General features: G+C 34.3%; 1 protein-coding gene and 1 long non-coding RNA gene across 16 annotated transcripts in view; one reads left to right on the top strand and one right to left on the bottom strand.

The window, feature by feature from the left end:
* LOC106867691 (tumor protein p53-inducible protein 11) overlaps positions 1-19,894 on the bottom strand; it is a 546,722-nt gene that overhangs the window by 260,302 nt on the left and 266,526 nt on the right. For 4 of the 15 annotated variants that reach the window (XR_016242644.1, XR_016242638.1, XM_089355384.1 and 1 more), the window contains exon 1: positions 2,831-3,655. The exons of 10 other annotated variants lie outside the window; for them this stretch is intronic. Coding sequence is in view for 2 of the 5 variants with exons in the window: in XM_089355384.1 (XP_089211510.1) it covers positions 2,831-2,877 (47 nt within the window). In the remaining 3 variants the exon portion in view is untranslated. Of the gene's footprint in view, positions 1-2,830; positions 5,160-19,894 lie in introns of those variants that run through there. One more of the 15 variants, XR_016242643.1, reaches the window with a different exon arrangement.
* On the top strand, positions 356-15,263 carry LOC128248387 (uncharacterized). The gene is made up of 2 exons (XR_008264626.2): positions 356-493; positions 14,655-15,263. It is a non-coding gene; the product is annotated as an uncharacterized LOC128248387 (long non-coding RNA).

Raw genomic sequence — 19,894 nt, 5'->3', positions numbered from 1 at the left:
CCACAAACAACCACCAATATCTTCACACCCCACCTCTCTCTTTCTGCCTGTCATTTCTAAGTTACGATAGAAGCCACTGCAACTCTAAAAGCTCTTTAGATGCACCCACGAAAAAACGCGGGAACTTTTGAGAGGTCACTTAACAAGAAATGGCAACCGAAGTCACTCAGAGAACAGGTTGTATAACATCATCCAGGGTTTCCTGCACATAAAAGAGGAGTGATAGTCATGAGCAAAATGCCTTCCATCATAGGTCTGCTCTCAGCCAGAGTTGGCCATCGACTATACGACAGTAACTCTACGCATCCGCTTTCCGTCATCCCTAAATTGTCTCACGCACCAAATTTTGCACTACTGAAACCCTTCTATCCCGGAACTGTCACTTCAAGAATTTCTTCTCTGTCTACGCTACATTTATTCCAGCTGCTGGTTTCGTTAAACGGTAGTTTGGTGGGAAAAGGAGGGGAGTCTACAAAGGTAACTTTAAAAAAACGTGAGTGTAAGAATTTATAAACTCTTAAAGAACGTGAAATACTTCCCGAGTGGGGGGGGGGCATAAATAGCATGTAAATATTGGGTTAAAAACTCTTGGGATGGAACTTCGACTTTTTCTATCCAAGGATTTTTTTTTATACGACTTTCACGTAAGTGTATATATTATACACACACTAGGATATTTATATATAGCATTTCAGGGTTTTTTTTTATATACAACTGGACACATGCACTTATGTACATATTTTCTATAAAGAATTTTAACATTATTAATTCAAACTGCTAACATGTGTCTTAATATACACATATTTGCTACACATTTTCCTCTGTGAAGCTCTCCTACACACAACATTGTCACATACGCTAACATATGGGTCAAAGAATGTAAATAACCAATCCCATTTCCATCGACACGAATTCGTTTACATCCCTCGTTTCAAAATTAAAAGCAACTAGATTGACATAACACTTAAGACAGCCCACAAGGAAAATAAAGAAACAAACAAATAAAAACACATGCCAGATTTTCTAGAATTAGGTGCGAGAGGTACGCTTGAGAAGGATTTCAGCATATTGCGGGTACAGACAATTTCGTCTATCATTTATTTCACAGCTTGCAAATGAATTAAAGTGAAATTGACTACAAATGAAATTTGAACTCGCGACCGAGACGAATAGAACTTATACACTTTATTACAACTCTCCGTCACGATATTTTCAGTAAACTACGTTGTAATTAAGTAACACTATTTCTCACTTTGTTCAATACGTAAATAAATCTGATGTATAAATACATGTGAGACATTAACATATTAACAATTCATTCATAATATGTTTAGGCCTATTAATTAATGTGATGTGGTGGCAATGATGCACTGAAGATGAAAAATATCGGAAAACTGGAACCGACTTTTTGTTTTTACAGGCGCATAAGACCTTATAGTTATCGAGCCAAAAGCAGGGGGTGCCCTCTACGCAGTAGCTCAATTTGCATTTGCTAGAAATAGCTCTCAAATCTCCATGTTGTCTTTCGAAAACGAAGGCGACTGCTATTTGTTAGTTCATATACATATACAAAATAAAACAAAAAGACACGATAATTTCATTGCTGGAATATTAGGCTTGTGGGATCGAGGCTGACGCGAGGTTAAAAAAATAACAACTTCAATATATATAAAAGAGAACTATTCATGTGTAGGTCCATGCCTTTCCAGCCAAGAATTGTTTGTCAATATTATTAATTCAAACTGCTAACATGTGTCTTTATGTACACATATTTCCTATACAACGAAATGGATTGCAAGATTGTAGTTGTCAGAAAAATCCTCAATTCTCTCGGGTATCAAATGAGTGGGTTGCATAACGAAGGCTCTCAGTGCTTGGGACAAAAGTACCTTCAGCACCCCAACAATGATTATTGTAGGGCAGAGGAAATTTTGTACCCCATTCACACCTGCGCTCGTGGGCGGGATGACTCTCTCCTTATCCCTGTCTGTCTATATCTCTGATATCAATTTCACTTTATTCTCATCCAAAAAAGTTTTCTTGTTTTGATAATTCAAAGAATTTCGCAAGCATATGGTTTAGTTTCTATAAAATAACCGTTTTATTTTCTCTCTTGCATTTAACAACAGTTTTATGCATCGCCCTTTCCTAGCTGATTTTTTTTCAAACTTCTTTTGAGTTACAAATTTCTATCGTTATTAAAATAAAGGTGCGCACTATAAAATAGAGGAAATATTCGGATGAGCATTCTGAGTTGAATTTAGATAAAAACCTCAAAAACTTGTTCCTGTGAAATTAGTGAGGCCTCGTTAGGGTTAAGAAAGAATACTGTGAAAAAAATATTCTTGGCAAACCGAGTTTCGACTTTTGAATTAAAATATTTTATATCATAAATATATTTTATAAAGAAGGGATGCCTGTCACTTTTCTTAATTAATCCCCCTCCTTTTTTTTTTTTACTTCAACTATAATAAATTCGGACTGCGTGCATCCGAAAGAAACAACATTATGTTTCTCTCAAATGAAACTAAAAGGGTGAATGAATGCACTTCATAGTTCCGAAGTCGATAAAATTAACAACAATAGCATAGGAAAATTAATTTAATCTACTAAATCCCTTTCTCAACAAAAATTTAAAATAGTGTTTTATTAGTGAAAAGAACAAAAATTGTTTTCTACATAATATAAAGACTGAATGAAAACGAAAAAGAAAAGCGAGAAAATATGACAGGCGAAGAAAACAAACGCACATGGAAACGAAATGGTAAATAAATGGAAAAATAAGGCCACATTATATATATATATATATATGTGTGAAGATATATCTTACGTGTTCAGAGACGGTGTTGTTACTGTAGGACTTGTCATTGCTTGCATGATAACGGTGGTGTGGTGATGGTGAATGGGATAGTATATTTGTCCAAAACAGTGCTGGTGATGTTGCTGATAGAAGAGTAAAAACTTCTTACCGACCTAAAACAAGCCAAATCTGGCCTTTGTCGACACTTTGTTTCCTGTTGTTTGGACTGATAGTGTGTCCGGTTTACACTTCTCTTTCCTTATCGTTTTATGAAAAATTTTGCCTCTCTCTCTCTCTCTTTTCTTTTGATTTGTTTCCTTATTTCACTTCATTAAAAAATTTATATACAGTATAAATACACAAGTCCTTTTGTTGTGATTGTATTTTATATATCAAGTTCGAAATATATTTTGTTATATACACAGTAGTTAGCCACTAACTTTTTGATATCGAAAAATGGTTATTTTTATTTTAATATCTATACATACAAGTGGTACATGTACCTTTGTGGACAGATATAATAGCATTCACACTATGAATGTTGGCTGAAAGCTGTCGTTTAATTTGAGGTATCCTTTATTTTTCCTACAATGACTCTGGCAGCTGCCTCTCCCAAAACAAAGCTAAACCGGTTTCCATTCATCCCCTTCTTGATGTGGTGAGTGTCACTTCTCTTCAGGCTCCCATTGCATACAACAAACACCACATGTGCATGCTTTCCCGCCCACTACTTCCCCCACATTGCCTCTCTCATTCTTTCATTCTTTTTCTCTCTATCGCTTTCTTATGCTTTGTTAATATTCTTTATCACTTCTTTTACTTTACCTCGCTTTAATATTTACTTTCTATCTCTATTTTCTTTCTCTCAGTTGTTTCTCTTTATTTTCTATCAACTTTATCCGTATCTCCCTTTCTCTCTCTCTTCTTCATACTGTTAGTGTGTTGCTTACTTTCGGTTTTACCTTGTTTTTCTCGTTTTTCGTTTTGCTTTCTTTCTTTCATTTATTCTTTTTCTCGCATCTATCTACTTTTCGAAAACTCTTTTACTATTTCTTCTCCTATTTCGATTTTTTTGTCACTTTATCTCTTCCGCTTTCTTTCTTTATTAAAAAAAAAGTCATATCTTCCAGCTCTCTTTCTCTCTTTTATCCTTTCATCTCTCCTTTTCTTACCCATTATCAATATCTTAACTTCACATCTTAATTATTCTACTTTTCAATCCTCTAGGACCAATGATAGCTTTTATTAACCCTCACCCACATAAACACCAAACAATAACATTTTCCAGTAGCTTGGATCGTGTGCTCTTCACCCTTCTTCCTCTCCTGTTTCCTCTTTCTCTTCAACCACATTATTTAAATCTTTCGACTTCCAGCTTTTTTTTCTTTATTTCTTTTTATTCACGCTTATTTGAAGATGATGACCTTTTCATAATCCTTTAGAAAGTGAGGTCGAACTGCGTCATCTATCCGAGACGACTTTTCTTTCCTCTCCCCTCATTGAACAACCACTTCTGCGTACATGCGCGCGTGCACGCATGCAATCGCGCGTAAGGAGATGGGGAGAAGACAGAGAACAAAACGGTCCCGTTTTAAATTATGAGGAAATGAAGAGAAAAAATAGCCAGAATAGAGGCTTAGAAGCAGAGCGAGAGAGAGAGAGAAAAGTGGCAGGGAAATAGATTGAAGCAAAAACGAAAACTAAAGCAACACTGGGATAAATAACTGGAAAAAGGGTGATATTGAAGAGAGACGGACAGTATCAATTAGGAAGATTGAGGAATCAATAAGAGGAGAAATAGATATAGAAACAGCAAGAAAAATAAAAACGAAAGTACGGGGTAAAGAATGAAAATCTGAAAAGGAAAATATAAAGAATAATTAAAAGTAAACGTAGAAATAAAGACAGCAAACGGTTGAGTATAGTGGAAACATAAAGGGATGGGAAAGAAACGGTGAGGGAAATACAGACGAAGACAGAAGAGAGAAAAAGAGGGATAAATAAATATTTTTCTAGTCTTATATTGACAATAAAGTCAACTAAATGTCACAATGTGTATTTTATGTATTACAATAAATTTTCTTCTAAACAGCGACCAGGTTTGTTTTGTGACTATGGTTTAAAAGGAAACAAAAATACGCTAGAAAACAATAACAAAAACTTGGCTTGACTAATTATCTGTAGCAAGAATATCTGGTCGACGAATGCCGGTGGAAATATTTATGAATGGAACAGTTATAGCATCATAGTAAAGATTATAATGGCAAAAAGTATGAAAGAGCTGTGTAGTAAAATAAATAAGTCAGCATGGTGTTCGAGAATTTCACATCCCGGTGGAATCTTGACTGACAGCATCTGCGACTTACAGGCAGAATGGATTAGCAGTATCGTTACAGCTTCGGACAAAATGTGGTATTTATAGCCATTTACGAAATTAGTTCAAACCCCGCCGAGCTGATCTTGAACTTTTCATCTTCCAGGATTGATGTACTAGGCGATTTAAAGGACAAACCTACAGTTGAGGGCTCCATCTCGACTTCATTTCATGAAAACTTTCTAAAATATCTACCTTTTACTTGTTTCAGTCATTAGACTGCAGCTATGCAGGGGCACCACCTTGAAGAATTTTTAGTCGAATGAATAGACCCCAGTACTTGATTTTTAAAAGTCCAGTAATTTATTCTATTGGTTCATTTTTGCCGAACCGCTAAGATACTGGGATGTAAACACACCAACATCGGTTGTCAAGCGGTGTGGGCGGGATAAATACAGAAACAAGACACACATATATATATGGTTTTGTTTTCCCTTTCCTTATATATATATATATATATATATATATATATATATATAATTATGTGTATTTCTTCTATCTTAATGAATAAAAATTCTTCTGATAGAATAAATGGCTTAATAGAAACCAATGTAGCAAAGAACACAAAATAACTGTGGTTTAGTTCCTGTTTTTAAGGCAGGAACTCCTTGAAATTTTGGGTATTTGAGTATATTTAAGAATTTAAGGATTGGAGAAAACGCATGTTATAATTGCATACTTTATTCCTACATATGTTTCAAAGGATTACAACCTGATTATGAAAACAATAGATGGATAAAGTTATGACTTGATTCATTTGAAAAAAACCGTTAGAGAATTGGACGCTGCCGGATAGTGGGTTGGACAACACATACCAATCAATGTGTAAGAGCGTACATGCATACATAAATACACATACACAAACACACACATATACATGCATACTGATACACACACACACACACATATACATATATATATGTATATACACACATACACATGTGCACCCGTATATACATATGTATACATATATATATATATACACACACACACACACACACACACATATATATATATACATACATATATATATATATATATATATATATATATATATATATATATATATATACACACTCATACGTCCACATTTATACATATGTATGCATGTAAGCTCTTACACATTGATGGGTATGTGTTGTCCAACACACTATCCGGCAGCGTCCAATTCTCTAACGGTTTTTTTCAAATGAATCAAGTCATAACCTTATCCATCTATTGTTTTCATAATCAGTCATAATGTCTTACGTTTAAGATGATTCCCATGCTTTCCCTGATGAGAAGGTTACAATTTTAATATCAAAGATCCCTATGGATCACACAGGTTGTAATCCTTTGAAACATATGTAGGAATAAAGTATGCAATTATAACATGCGTTTTCTCCAATCCTTAAATTCTTATATATATATATATATATATATATATATATATATTACTATGATTGACCGTTGACTGAACACTATTCAATTTTTTTTTCTCCATGTTTTTCTCCTTGTCTCCGTATTCTTTCTGTTGAAGAGCGTAGCTCGAAACGTTAAAGACTTTCCGTATTCCCGAGCGTCATACTAATACATCCTTTTGTTGTTTACACCACTTGTCCTCGTCTGTTGTTTTTTTCGTACATTCTCCCATATATATATATATATATATATATATATATATATATATATCCTTGTAAAGACTGGTTTATGGGGTTTTCCTGGTGACGATCGATATGTACGACGGGCTTCTTTTAGTTTCCGTCTATGAAATCCACTCACAAGGCTTTGGTTGGCCAGAGGCTATAGTAGAAGGCACTTGCCTAAGGTGCCACACTGTGGGACTGAACCCAGAACCATGTGGTTGGAAAGCAAACTTCTTACCACATAGCCACGCACATGTATCTTGATGAAATTTTTATGGAAAATAGGTTTTTGTATATGTAGAGGAGTTTCAGTTAATTATTCATCCCCTAACTTCAGCATTTGTCTTTTTTATGTCAGATTTGTGTGTTTGAAACATTAGTTTTATATAATCTACACCAGTAATGAGTTAACTGTAACCCACGGGACTTTCTGAATGGCACCCCTAATGAAAAATAACCTTGAATTTTTTTAGTAGTGCTGCCCAAGTGATGATGAGTCATGTCTCTGATGTGGTCTGCTTCTAAAAAAAATTTCCCATGCTTATTCTACACTCTTGAAAACAAATTTCTGGAAAAGTCCATTAAAAAATATACATTTTAAAGAGTTATGAGGAAATGCGATCAAGAGTAGGGGAAATGGTCTGAAACTACTACTAAAGATTTCTTAATTATCTTTAACATAATCATAATGTACATTATTGTAAATTGATTTTTGTAAAATTTCATCAAGATATATGCATTCTTCTGAAAGTTATGAGGAAACAAAGTTGGCTGGGATGGTTGTCTCCAATATGCTGATTTTATTTTCTTATTAAGTAAGGTAGTAAGTTGGCTGAATCATTGCTGTATTGGGCAAAATACTGAGCAGCATTTCACCCATCTTTACGTTCTGAGTTCAAATACCACCAAGATTGGGGTCCACAAGTTAAGTATTGGGGTCGATGTAATCAACTAGTTTCCCAATCAAAGAAAAAAGAAACTTCCTGGCCTTGTCCCAAAATTTGAAAACAATAATGTTATAAAGCATTTCGGATGTGATTAGAATTAATTATAACAGAAGATTATGACTTTGAAGATGATCATAAAAATAAGAATGTAGTTGGAATCGTGAGGAATCAGGGATGAAATTATTTACCTTAATTCCAGACAGAGACAGGTGATGTAGTGAAGGGGAACACACAATATTACTAATACTTATCCATTTAGACATGGAATAAAGCTAATTTCATTGTGAACCTAACCAGTATTAATATACATTGTTTACATTATTTACATTTGACGGATATTTCTCCTCATCTTGTTTGTTGTTAACACAACGTTTCGGCTGATATACCCTCCAACCTTCATCAGGTGTCATGGGGAAATTTCGAACCTGGGTTCTCATTCCTATCGATGTTACTATTATTATTATTATATTATTATTATTATATTATTATTATTATATTATTATTATTACTATTATTAATCAGGTTGCTGCCGTGAATCGAACTCGGAACCTTGGGGTTAGTAGCCCGCGCTCTTAACCACTACACCATATGCCCGTGGGCAATTATGGGGTGAATTTTAAGGCATATGGCGTAGTGGTTAAGAGCGCGGGCTACTAACCCCAAGGTTCCGAGTTCGATTCATGGCAGCGACCTGATTAATAATAGTAATAATAATAATATAATAATAATAGTAACATCGTTAGGAATGAGAACCCAGGTTCGAAATTTCCCCAAGACACCTGACGAAGGCTGGAGGCTATATCAGCCGAAACGTTGTGTTAACAACAAACAAGATGAGGAGAAATATCCGTCAAAAGTAAATAAGGTAAATAATTCCTCATCTCTTAAATATAGAACTGCAGTATTAATATGGTTGCAAATTTTGGGCAGGGATTAAGTTGATTATACCAACCCACAATGTTCATCTTGTATGTTATATTATCTCCAAAAATATGAAAGGCAAAGGTTGATCTTGGTAGAATTTGAACTCAAACATAAAGAGTTGAGAGAAATGCTGTTAAATATTTTGTCTGATTCTGCCAGCTTGCTGCTTTCTTATCAATATTAATATGAGAAATCAGTTATAGTGTGCCTTAGCAAACAAACTTAAAGTGACATAAAACTTATGTTACAAAACTTGTAAAATAAAGAATTAAAAAAATTTAGAGACAAAAGAATAGAACAGTAGTTGCAGGCATATGTAGTGAGAAGTTTGCTTCTCTACCACATGGTTCTGGGTTCAGTCCCATTCTATGGTTGCTTGGACAAGTGTCTTTTATTGTAGCATGAAGCCAACCAAAGCCTCGAGAGTGGATTTGGTAGACAGAAATTGAAAGAAGCTTGTCATGTATATATATATATATATATATATGTTTGTATATAATATATATATATATATATATATATATATATATATGTTTGTATATAATATATATATATATATATATATATATATATATATGAACAGTTGAATGGGTTATCTGGTACTGCTACAATTATTTCATTAAGAATCTTTATTGTAATATAAACATGTTACAGTCAGATATGCAGTTTGCACAATATTCATAAGGTTACATAATATATTACCCCACTCTCAACTCATCAGGTGTATCACATAAACAAGCAAGCAGTGACATGCTGATTAAGCAACAAATCATCAAGTGAAATTTCTAATCAAAATTACCAACATTTAAAAAATGTAAAATTGGTGGTACTACAATCTGTGAATCAGAAGGGCAGATAGCAGAATGTGGTTGTAAATTAAAGAATATTTAAATGTATTTCTATTCAAACGATGTCATTAAGGTTAGTAACTTCACCCATTAAAGTTGGTACTGGCAAAATATGCTTCAATACTGGCAGACACCAGGTGCCAAGCATGACATTTGACCCTATCAAAACATGTTCTAAGGTAACTACCAACATTGCTAAATAAAAAAACATTTACTGTTTTATGTTGTTTAGTACATTGGTTTATCTATACTATAATGGAGAAAGCTGCTTATTAATTAGGTATGTAACAATTACTAAAAGTACTAAAAGAAAGCAATTATTAAAGAGTTGACCATCTGGAATTAATTTTATAAATTCATATTCTAAGAAATTTCCTATAATTTCATTTTCTCAAGTTTATTGAATTTTTTAAACTCCAATTTCTCATGAATTTAAATATTCATTGCATTCACTGCATCCAATTCTTCACAAATTTAAATATTCAATGCATTCACTGTAGCATATTCCATTTTTTTTTGCAAAGTCTCTCACTTTCTCTTTTAAGTTTTAATTCACTATTTGGAAAACTGATAGTTTATTCTATTAATGTATATATAATGTAAAGACATTATAGAATAGAAATTTTTAGAAATACCTGTATGATTTTTGAATGCAAAATATTTGTGAAAAGAGCCTAGAAAGTTGGTAATTACTATTAGAAGATGAGGAGAGAAAAAAATAGTTACTGACAAGTACTTGAAACTTGCACCTTATTCACAGTTTCCAAATACTCTGTACCGCCAAATACATAAACAAGTTGCATGAGTGACTTCAACAGTAACATACACTCACACCAATACAGACTCATGCACACACATAAATACACATACACACAAATGAAAAGCAATGACTGTGTGCATGTGTGTGTTGTTCACTGACAAAACTTCATGCTGCATCACTTTTGTGAAATTTTGTCAGTGAACAGGTCGCGGTTTGAAAGTGATGAAAATATTTCAACACAAATGAAATTTTAATGTTGAAGTGAGACTAAGAGTTTTTGTGTGTTCTTAAATGACTTACGAACATCTTCCATGCTGCAATTGTTTTTGTTTCAGCACACGATCTCAGATCAAGTCACTTGCTATGCAAGTACATCTCTGTAATTTTTTAAAACCACTGTGGATAAATGCCAGCAATGACCTTCTCAGGCTCTGCAATATTTTAATTTCTAAACAGAAACAATCGGGATCAGGGAGAGGGATTGCGAAAAATTCATAATTTCTCAAATTTTCTTTTTTACAACATATAATAAATGTATTTATAGGGAAAAAATATTGAAAAACATTAATACATGCGAGAGTGATAAAGAAACGAGGGGGGTTGTCTTTGGATGTGCTGGAAACGACAACCAAATTGCTCTTAAATCAATCACTTTTCCCTCTGAAAATATTAACAATTTAAAAAATTTTTTTTACTGAAATACTCTTCCCATGGTTTTGAAGTGCAAAACAAATTGGCCACAATAGGTCTGGAGTGGGATGATGAGGGAGAGGGTGTAAAAAAAGAGCTTTCAAAACTTTTTTCATACAAAGATGCCCCACCCCATGCCTAAACCCCATCATTTTGAAGGCTATGGTTTTTAAAAAATGGGGAAAAATCCCCGAAAAGATTTTCCCCACAAATCTCTTTATAATCATATTCTATGCCATTTGAAAGGGATTTGTATAAATTTTCATTAAAAGATACCCATCTTCCTGAATGTTATGAGGGAAAAAAGTCAGATCATGAGAATTTTTCGAAACCCCTCTCTCCACTCCCCTGTAAAAATTCTTTCCAATAAATCCTTATATACTTTGAAGCCTCAATGTCTAAGCAGTATTTGTAGAAAATTTTGCTAAAAAGTATCCATTTTTCTGGATGTTATGAGGTGACAACGTTGGAGGTGTATGCATATGTAGTAATGCCCTTTTAATTATATGATTTTTTTCATTTCATGTTTATTTCATTCATTGTTTGCAATGTTCTCCACCCCCACCTTTCTCACACACACACTGCAAAGCTTACAGATGGGCTGCTGAATTGAAATCTCTATGTTGCTTTGAGGGGAAGGTAAAACTTGACAGACTACTCCTCCCTGTTGTTGGACTACCATGATGTTTGTTTAAAAAAGGGAAATTATGATTGTGATAAAATAATGAAAGCAATATTTACTAAGCAAGTAAGAAGTATTATACAAAGAAATAGACATAAAATATAAAAATTATTAGAATTTGGAATCAAATGTGAAAATATGAAGGGTCCAGCAGAAAACCGCCCGCAGGGTGATCTTTCTGCTAGTAAATTCTAATGTTACTTATTCATGTTCACCTTGATTAAAGTGCTCTGCTTAATTGTTGAAACAATAATAACCAAATGGTTCAAGGTTCAGTTCCATTATATGACACCCTAGGCAAGTGTCTTCTACTACAGCCCCTGGGTGACCAAAGCTTTGTGGGTGAATTTGGTTGATGAAAACTGAAAGAAGCCCATCACATATATCTATATGTATGTATGTGTGTGTGTGTGTGTGAATGTGTGTGTGTGTGTGAGTGAGTGTGTGTGTGTCCATTGTCTTGTCTTGACTTTACCTGATAGTTGAAAATATCATTAGGAATTGTATAAACTAAATTGTTAAAATATTTTGTGTATTGTAGAAACATCACCAATTTATTGCGCATAAACTTCAACAAAATCTTATATGGACTCCCAATGGTTATGTGGATCTCAGTTGAGAACCACTGATTTAGCATGTTCCATACTGCTGAAATGAAGGTACATGGCCTGGTAGTTAGGAGTGTTGTACTTACAATTGCGAGATTGTGGTTTCAGTTCCTGAACCAGGTAGTGAATTGCGTTTTTGAGCAAAACACTTCATATCCCGTTACTCTGTAATCATTTTGACTTCTGACATGTTATACACTGTGAACCTGTTCAGGCAATGTCAATTTGATGGAAGGGGTGAGCTAATGTACAACACAGCACAGGCATTTGATCACAATAAACAAATCATTTATGCAGGTTTTCAGCAAGAAATTGTAGAACTGTCTTTCTCAGACCATGACAGACTACCATCATATATATATATATATTATACTGCTGAAGAATTACCTTCCAACATTAACTAACTTTTAAGAGAAACTTACTACTGGTTCCACAGAGCAGCACTGCAAAGAGAACTGTACATAGAGATACAGAAATTAATTAATTATAGTGAAGAACCTTTGAAAACGACTTCCCCTTCAGCCACAAGGTGGTTAGTGTGATATAACTGTATAAAGAATTCTTAATCAGTGGGATTCATTAAAATTACATTTTCAAATGGCATCTTCTAGTTGAAGCCAGTATTATGGAAAGTAATTACATGCTATGTACTCAGATGAAACTAATGAACTTTATTTAACATTTATGAGGCCTGTGTTAAGTGAATATGAAAACATTAATTTGCTATTCCAGAAAGAAATAGCACATTACTTTAGTATCTGAGATGAATTATGATGCAATTTTGCATTGGTTATGCTTACAATGATTTTACATCTTCAATGTCAATCTTGAATCAAAGTTAGACACTGAGTGACAGTACTTCCCATGTGAAAAAAAATTCACTATGGGTAAAAGTTCTCTAATAATTTTGATAGAAAGATTTCAGAAGTACAGGCATGGCTGTGTGGTTTAGAAGCTTTCTTTGCAGTCACATGGTTTTGGGTCCAGTTCCACTGTGCAGCATCTTGAGCAAGTGTCTTCTACTATAACTCTGGGCCAACAACAGCCTTTTCAGTGAATTTAGTAGATGAAAACTGTGTGGAAGCCCAGCACATATATTTTTACACACACACACACACACACACACACACACACACACAAACACACACACACACACACACACACACACACAAAAACACACATACATATATACGTACATGTGTGTGTGTATATATATATATATATACATATGTACATGTGTATATATACATATGTACATGTGTATATATACATATGTGCATGTGTATGTGAGTATATATATATATATATATATATATATATATATATACTAAGTTTTAAATTTAAAAGAGAGTTTTGACGCTAATATCCATTATTATTGAAATTTATTCCTATGTCGACATTTCTGTATAAGGCTATATTTGACTGTCAAATTTAAGTCAAACATATAATTTGCCTTACACGTCTTCAGGGAAATATATTTAAGAACAAACAAAGGATCAAACAAAAATCAAGAACAAGGGGTAAATACCAAGACATCTCTAGGTTCCGTCCATATTTAAATTTGTCGTTAAATGACTCGTTAAATAAGTTCCTTCCTAAGCAAGTATAAATGAACACGGACAGCCTGTCACAAGGTAAAGAAGGTCTGGAACTCCAAATTGCCCAAGCAAATCAAAATCAAGTTGTTCATTGCAACTGTTGAATCAGTGTTATTATATGGTAGTGAAACATGATCACTGACTAAGAAATTATCAAACAGGCTAGATGGCTGTTACACAAGGAAGCCACAAATGGCCCCAAAAATAGAATGGCAGCAACATATGACAAATGTATGCCTTTATGGAGACTTGCTGAAAGTCAGTGAGAAGACCAGGCAAAAACAGCTGCAATTAATTTGGATGCTTCCAATTCAGAGTGGTGCATGCAATGACCAGATGGTTATTGCATGAATTAGAAGCATCCAAATTAGTCTTGTGGAACCCACTTCATGGTGATGTAAGAAGAATTAAATGTTGTTACACTTACATCAACAGCTCGGTCACAGACATTGGCCTGGAATGTATCCAGGACCTTGAAGCTGTGATGTTGGACCGAGAAGTGTGGCAGGTGGACTTTGTTGCTGCAGCCATAATAACATAATTACTACGTTTATATAGTCTCATGCCCATTTTAGAAATCATTATTATTATTTTTATGCTCTCTTTTATTCTTTTGTATGTTTGTTTATTCTTTGAAATGTTAATCATTATTTTATTCAGTTATTATTTTTACGTTCTTACCATTTTTTTATCCAATATAAACAATGTCGTTCCTTACTCTACAACCTCTGTTGTATAGATAAACTATAGAAGCTACTTTTATGACTATGTTTTATTCCTTTTATTTTTATCTTGCAGAGACTGGAGGAAGAGGCTGTGCCCTTGATCCTTGAAAGCCCTCTAAGACAGGTGAAGTTAATTCTTTTACTATACCATTTAAACTGTTGCAGGAAATAATGACTGAATTGGAGATTCTAGAGGGCTGATGTTCTGAGGAAGAAAAGACCTGCATAGTGGTCAGTTCATGGCTGAAGAGTTTGGATGCAAAAAGAGTGATGGGAGGTGAAGATACAAGTAGGTTGAAGTGCCTGAGTAGTGGAGGTATGAGACCAGTCAGCTATGAGGAACAGAGGCCATTACGCTAATGACAGCAAAAGCAGAAAGAAGAGATGGCATATCTATGGACCAGAAGATGTAATGTGTTCATTAGTGATTTATTGGAAATGTTAGAAGTAAGAGCAATAGTGTGATATTAGACTGGGTTAGAAAAGTTATTTTTCTTTTAAATGGGATTCACTGAAGTGTGCTTCCAAAAGTCGGGATAGAAAGTAAGAGACTGAAAGAAATTGCTGAATATGGGATTAAGTTCTGGGGCACATTACCCTATTTCTATTAAAACACACTGCCTTTGTTTCAATCAATTTTTTAAAAAATAAAGAATTTAATAAAATAACTTTATCATTATTACTCTGGTGTTTGGAACATAAATTAGCATGAACTTTTGGTGGAAATTTTTAATTAAGATCATGATAAAACAAGGGATTTGTATCAGAGAACCACGGGCAGTTTCAGGCGGGTCAAATCACTCTGTCAAAGGTAACGCTTAGTTATACACATTATTTTGAATTAACCATGCATTATCTCACAGCTTCAAGATTTTAATGATATAACTGAGTACTTTTTAGAATGACATAGTTGAATAGGAGTGAAAGGTCAGATCTGGCCAGTTTGAATATAAAACAAGTAGAATATTTGGGCTGGATATGGGCAGTATAACCCTTTAGCATTCAAATTATTCTGTAAAATGTGATGCTTATTCACATTGTTTTTAATAATAATGCATTATCTCATAGCTATGAGATTTTGATGATGTGGTTGTTTATTTTTGAAATAATCTTGTTGGATAGATGTAAGAAGCCAGATCTGGCCAGTTTGAATATAAAACAGGGAGAATATTTGAGCTGGATACTGTCGGTTTAAATGCTAAAGGGTTTCGTGTAGTGGAAGGAATACTGTCAAGGTCAGTGACCTTATTTGTTTAAAGTAGCCAAAGGGATTTCTGCACTTGGCATGTATGTATACAGAAAGGAGAACTTAGAAAAGTGGAAAAGGGTAGATTTTGATTAGATTGGCCAAGTGTGTGCAGTGTGGGGGTTAGATATAAAAGCATGCAATGAAGGTATTAATTTTTTTCACTCTCTACATTTTAAAAATTTTGATCCTTATCCTTTACTCATACTAATTATCTTAATTTCATAAATCTCCTTCCTGTTCAACATTTGTAAGAATTACTATGTATTCTCCTTTTCTACAATCATCATCATCATCATCACTGCCAGGAAGATCACCAGCATGACCACTACCACTGTCACCACCACTGCTGACACCAAGACCACCACCACTACCACTGCCACCATCATGATCGTCATCATCATCATCACCATTCCTTCTTCATTCAAGCCTGTTGAGTGAACTTATGGTTAAGCAGTCAAATTCATTAGATCATTTTGAAATTGTTTGGTTCAGATTTCATTTAATCAAATTGGTATCTTTAAATTAATCTAATTCTGATTGTGATTAAACTTGGCATATTCACGGAAGAAAAACAAAAAAAAAAAACATTAATCTGTAGACTTACCCTCATAATCTTCATTACCACTGCTTTTAATGAATTAATTTGGTATGGATTTCAATGAAATGAGTCTGCATTTTGATTAACTAACTATCTTTAAATTAATTAAATTCTGTTTCCAAACAATGCTGCAAACTCCTAAAGAAGAGACCTTAGATTTTTAACAGATGAAAATCTTAATTTTTAATACTTTTCATGTGAACTAACAAGAAATATTTAAAATATTAACATTAACATCTTATGTGATTTTGTTATCTCCCCTAAACCACATCATAGTTCACCAGCATCAGAAGTTGAGTATTTTAATAAAAATTTTGATTCCTTTATTTAAATTCTATAAACAAACCTAACAGCACTTTGAAAACAACTTTGGAAACATAGCTTGTGCATAATATACCATCTTCCTCTTCTTTGTTCTCATGCTCACTTTCTTTCTTTGTTTATTTTCATTTGTTTCTGTCTCTGTTTGTCTGTCTCTGACTGTTTTGAAAGACTGGTCTTTTCTTCTACTTTTGTTTTATTTTAAGAATGAATAATATAATGTTAAATTATTTCAAATATTTCTGATGAGGTAAAAAAAAATTAATGCAATATGATCACAACCTATAAAATATTTTCATTAGTAATAACGATGTTTTACATTTCAAATGAATTTGATATTTTCACTTGTTAAGTATAACAAATGTGTGTATGGGTGTGAGTATACGTATGCACATATTTATGTATATATGTATATCTATATCCATATCTATCTATCTATCTATCTATCTATCTATCCATCCATCTATCCATTCATCCATTCATCCATCTTCTCCTTCCACTGTTCCTGGGAAGATCATCAGGGTAGAATCTCAGGTACCTCCTCCATAGTGTCAGAAGGGTAGCACCCTTTTATAGGATCCTATCACAAACAGTCATCTTTCCAGCTGCATTCTCAGGCATGATATTATCCAACCATTCTGTTCTTGATCTACCCCTAGTAAGTTTCCTACTGGGTGGCTTGGATTAGTGGAGTCTAGGACATTTACCACCTATGGACAATTACCCCTGAGGACAACAGATGATGATTTAAGACTTATTAATATATTGGAGGTGCGGGGGGGGGGGATAATTAACAAAATAGGGTAACTGTCCTAGAGGGTAGTTGTCGTCAGAGATAATTGTCCTCAGGGATGTAATTGTCCTGATACAGTCTTGTGACATTCTTACAATATGTCCGTAGCTGTGATGTCTCACACAGATAATATAAACATGTTATTTTGTCAATTTCCCTCTTAACACTCCAGTCATACACTGGGATTCACACCGCCAAATACACTAGGAATATGGGATCTCGTACTGGGAAAACAAGTAAGGGATTCCATCGGGGGAGAATGTAATCACCTTAACCCCTCGGATAAGATTACTGTCCTTATGCCAAAATTTGAAAACAGAATTACACACAACACTAGTTAAATCAGAAAAACAGAAATAAGTTCTAAAAATTTATAGACACCGGAATGGCTTTGCTTCACAACCACATGGATCTGTGTTCAGTCCCACTGCATGGCACCTTGGGCAAGTGTCTTCTACTACAGCCTTGGGCTGACCAAAGCCTTGTGAGTGGATTTGGTAGACAGAAACTGAAAGAAGCCCGTCATGTGTGTGTGTGTGTGTGTGTCTGTGTCTGTGCTTGTCCCTCACCATCACTTGACAACTGATGTTGGTGTGTTTATGTCTCTGCAACTTAGCGGTTCAGCAAAAGAAACCAACAGAATAAATACTAGGCTTATAAAGAATAAGTCTTGGGGGTCAATTTGTTCATCTAAAGGTAGTGCTCCAGCATGGTCACAGTCAAAATGACTGAAACAAGTTAAAAGAATTAAAAAAAAAACCACCGTGGGTTAAAATTAATATAAATACATTTATATTTTTTATGCTCTTGATGTGCTGAAAATAGGAGGAAGTCTTCTGATGGATTGGGGAAGGAAGCCATTAAAAAACTCCATCTACTCTTTCCCCATAAATCAAGAGCATAGCTAATGATAACAAATGGTTACGCTGTTATTTAATTCGCAATGCTGAAGTCTTGAGTAGTTCTCGTGAACTGGTTCATAAGTTATTGCACCTGTTCCCCGGCAGTATGTTGCCACTTTTGTGTCATCAGAAAACTGCATGTCTCCAATAAGTACTTTCTGTACTTTGTTTATATTTTTTATCTCACTTTTGACAGATTGAGCAATTTCTCATCCGTCCTTATGTGAAAGTCTAACCACTAAAGCTTTTTTTTATTTTCTCTTCCTGTTTATTTCTGTGTTCCTTTCTGTCGAAGAGCGTAGGCTCAAAACGTAAAAGACTTTCTCACTTCCTGAGTGTTAAACTAATATATCTGTTTGTTGTTTACACACCCGTCTTCATCTTTTTTTTGTAAATTCTCACTATATATATATGTGTGTATATATACATATATATATGTATATATATATATATATATATATATATATATATATATATATATATGTATGTATGTATGTATATATATATATGTATATATATATAAATATATATATATATATATATATATATATATATATATATATATATATATATATATATATATATATATATACATATATATATATGTATATATACACACACACACACACACTCTTTTATTCTTTTACTTGTTTCAGTCATATGATTGTGGCCATGCTGGAGCACTGCCTTGAAGGGTTCAAGTTGAACGAATCAAACCTCGGACTTATTTGTTTTTAAAACCTAGTACCTGTTCAGTCTCTTTTGCCAAACTGCTAAGTTATGGAGATGTAAACACACCAACACCAGTTGTCAAACAGTGATGGTGGGACAAACACAGACACAAAGTCACACACAGATATATATATATACATACATGCATACATACATACATACATACATATATGATGGGCTTCTTTCAGTTTCTGTCTGCCAAATCCACTCATAAGGCTTTGGTTGACCCAAGGCTATAGTAGAAGACACTTGCTCAAGGTGCCACACAGTGAGACTGAACCTGAAATCATGCTGTTGGGAAGCAAGCTTCTTACCACATAGCCATGCACACACATATTATATATATGTACATGTGTGAATATGCATGTATATGTGTACATATGTATGTCATCATCATCATCATCATCGTTTAACGTCCGCTTTCCATGCTAGCATGGGTTGGACGATTTGACTGAGGACTGGTGAACCAGATGGCTGCACCAGGCTCCAATCTGATTTGGCAGAGTTTCTACAGCTGGATGCCCTTCCTAACGCCAACCACTCCGAGAGTGTATCAGTGCTTTTACGTGCCACCGGCACAAAGGCCAGTCAGGTGGTACTGGCAACAACCACGCTCAAAAAGGTGTATTTTACGTGCCACCTGCACAGGAGTCAGTCCAGCGGCACTGGCAATGACCTTGCTTGGATGTCTTTTCACGTGCCACCAGCACAAGTGCCA

The sequence above is a fragment of the Octopus bimaculoides genome, chromosome 7, assembly GCF_046866305.1.
Source record: "Octopus bimaculoides isolate indiv1 chromosome 7, ASM4686630v1, whole genome shotgun sequence".
NCBI classification, from domain to species: domain Eukaryota; kingdom Metazoa; phylum Mollusca; class Cephalopoda; order Octopoda; family Octopodidae; genus Octopus; species Octopus bimaculoides.
This window is presented reverse-complemented; position numbering and strand designations above follow the sequence as displayed.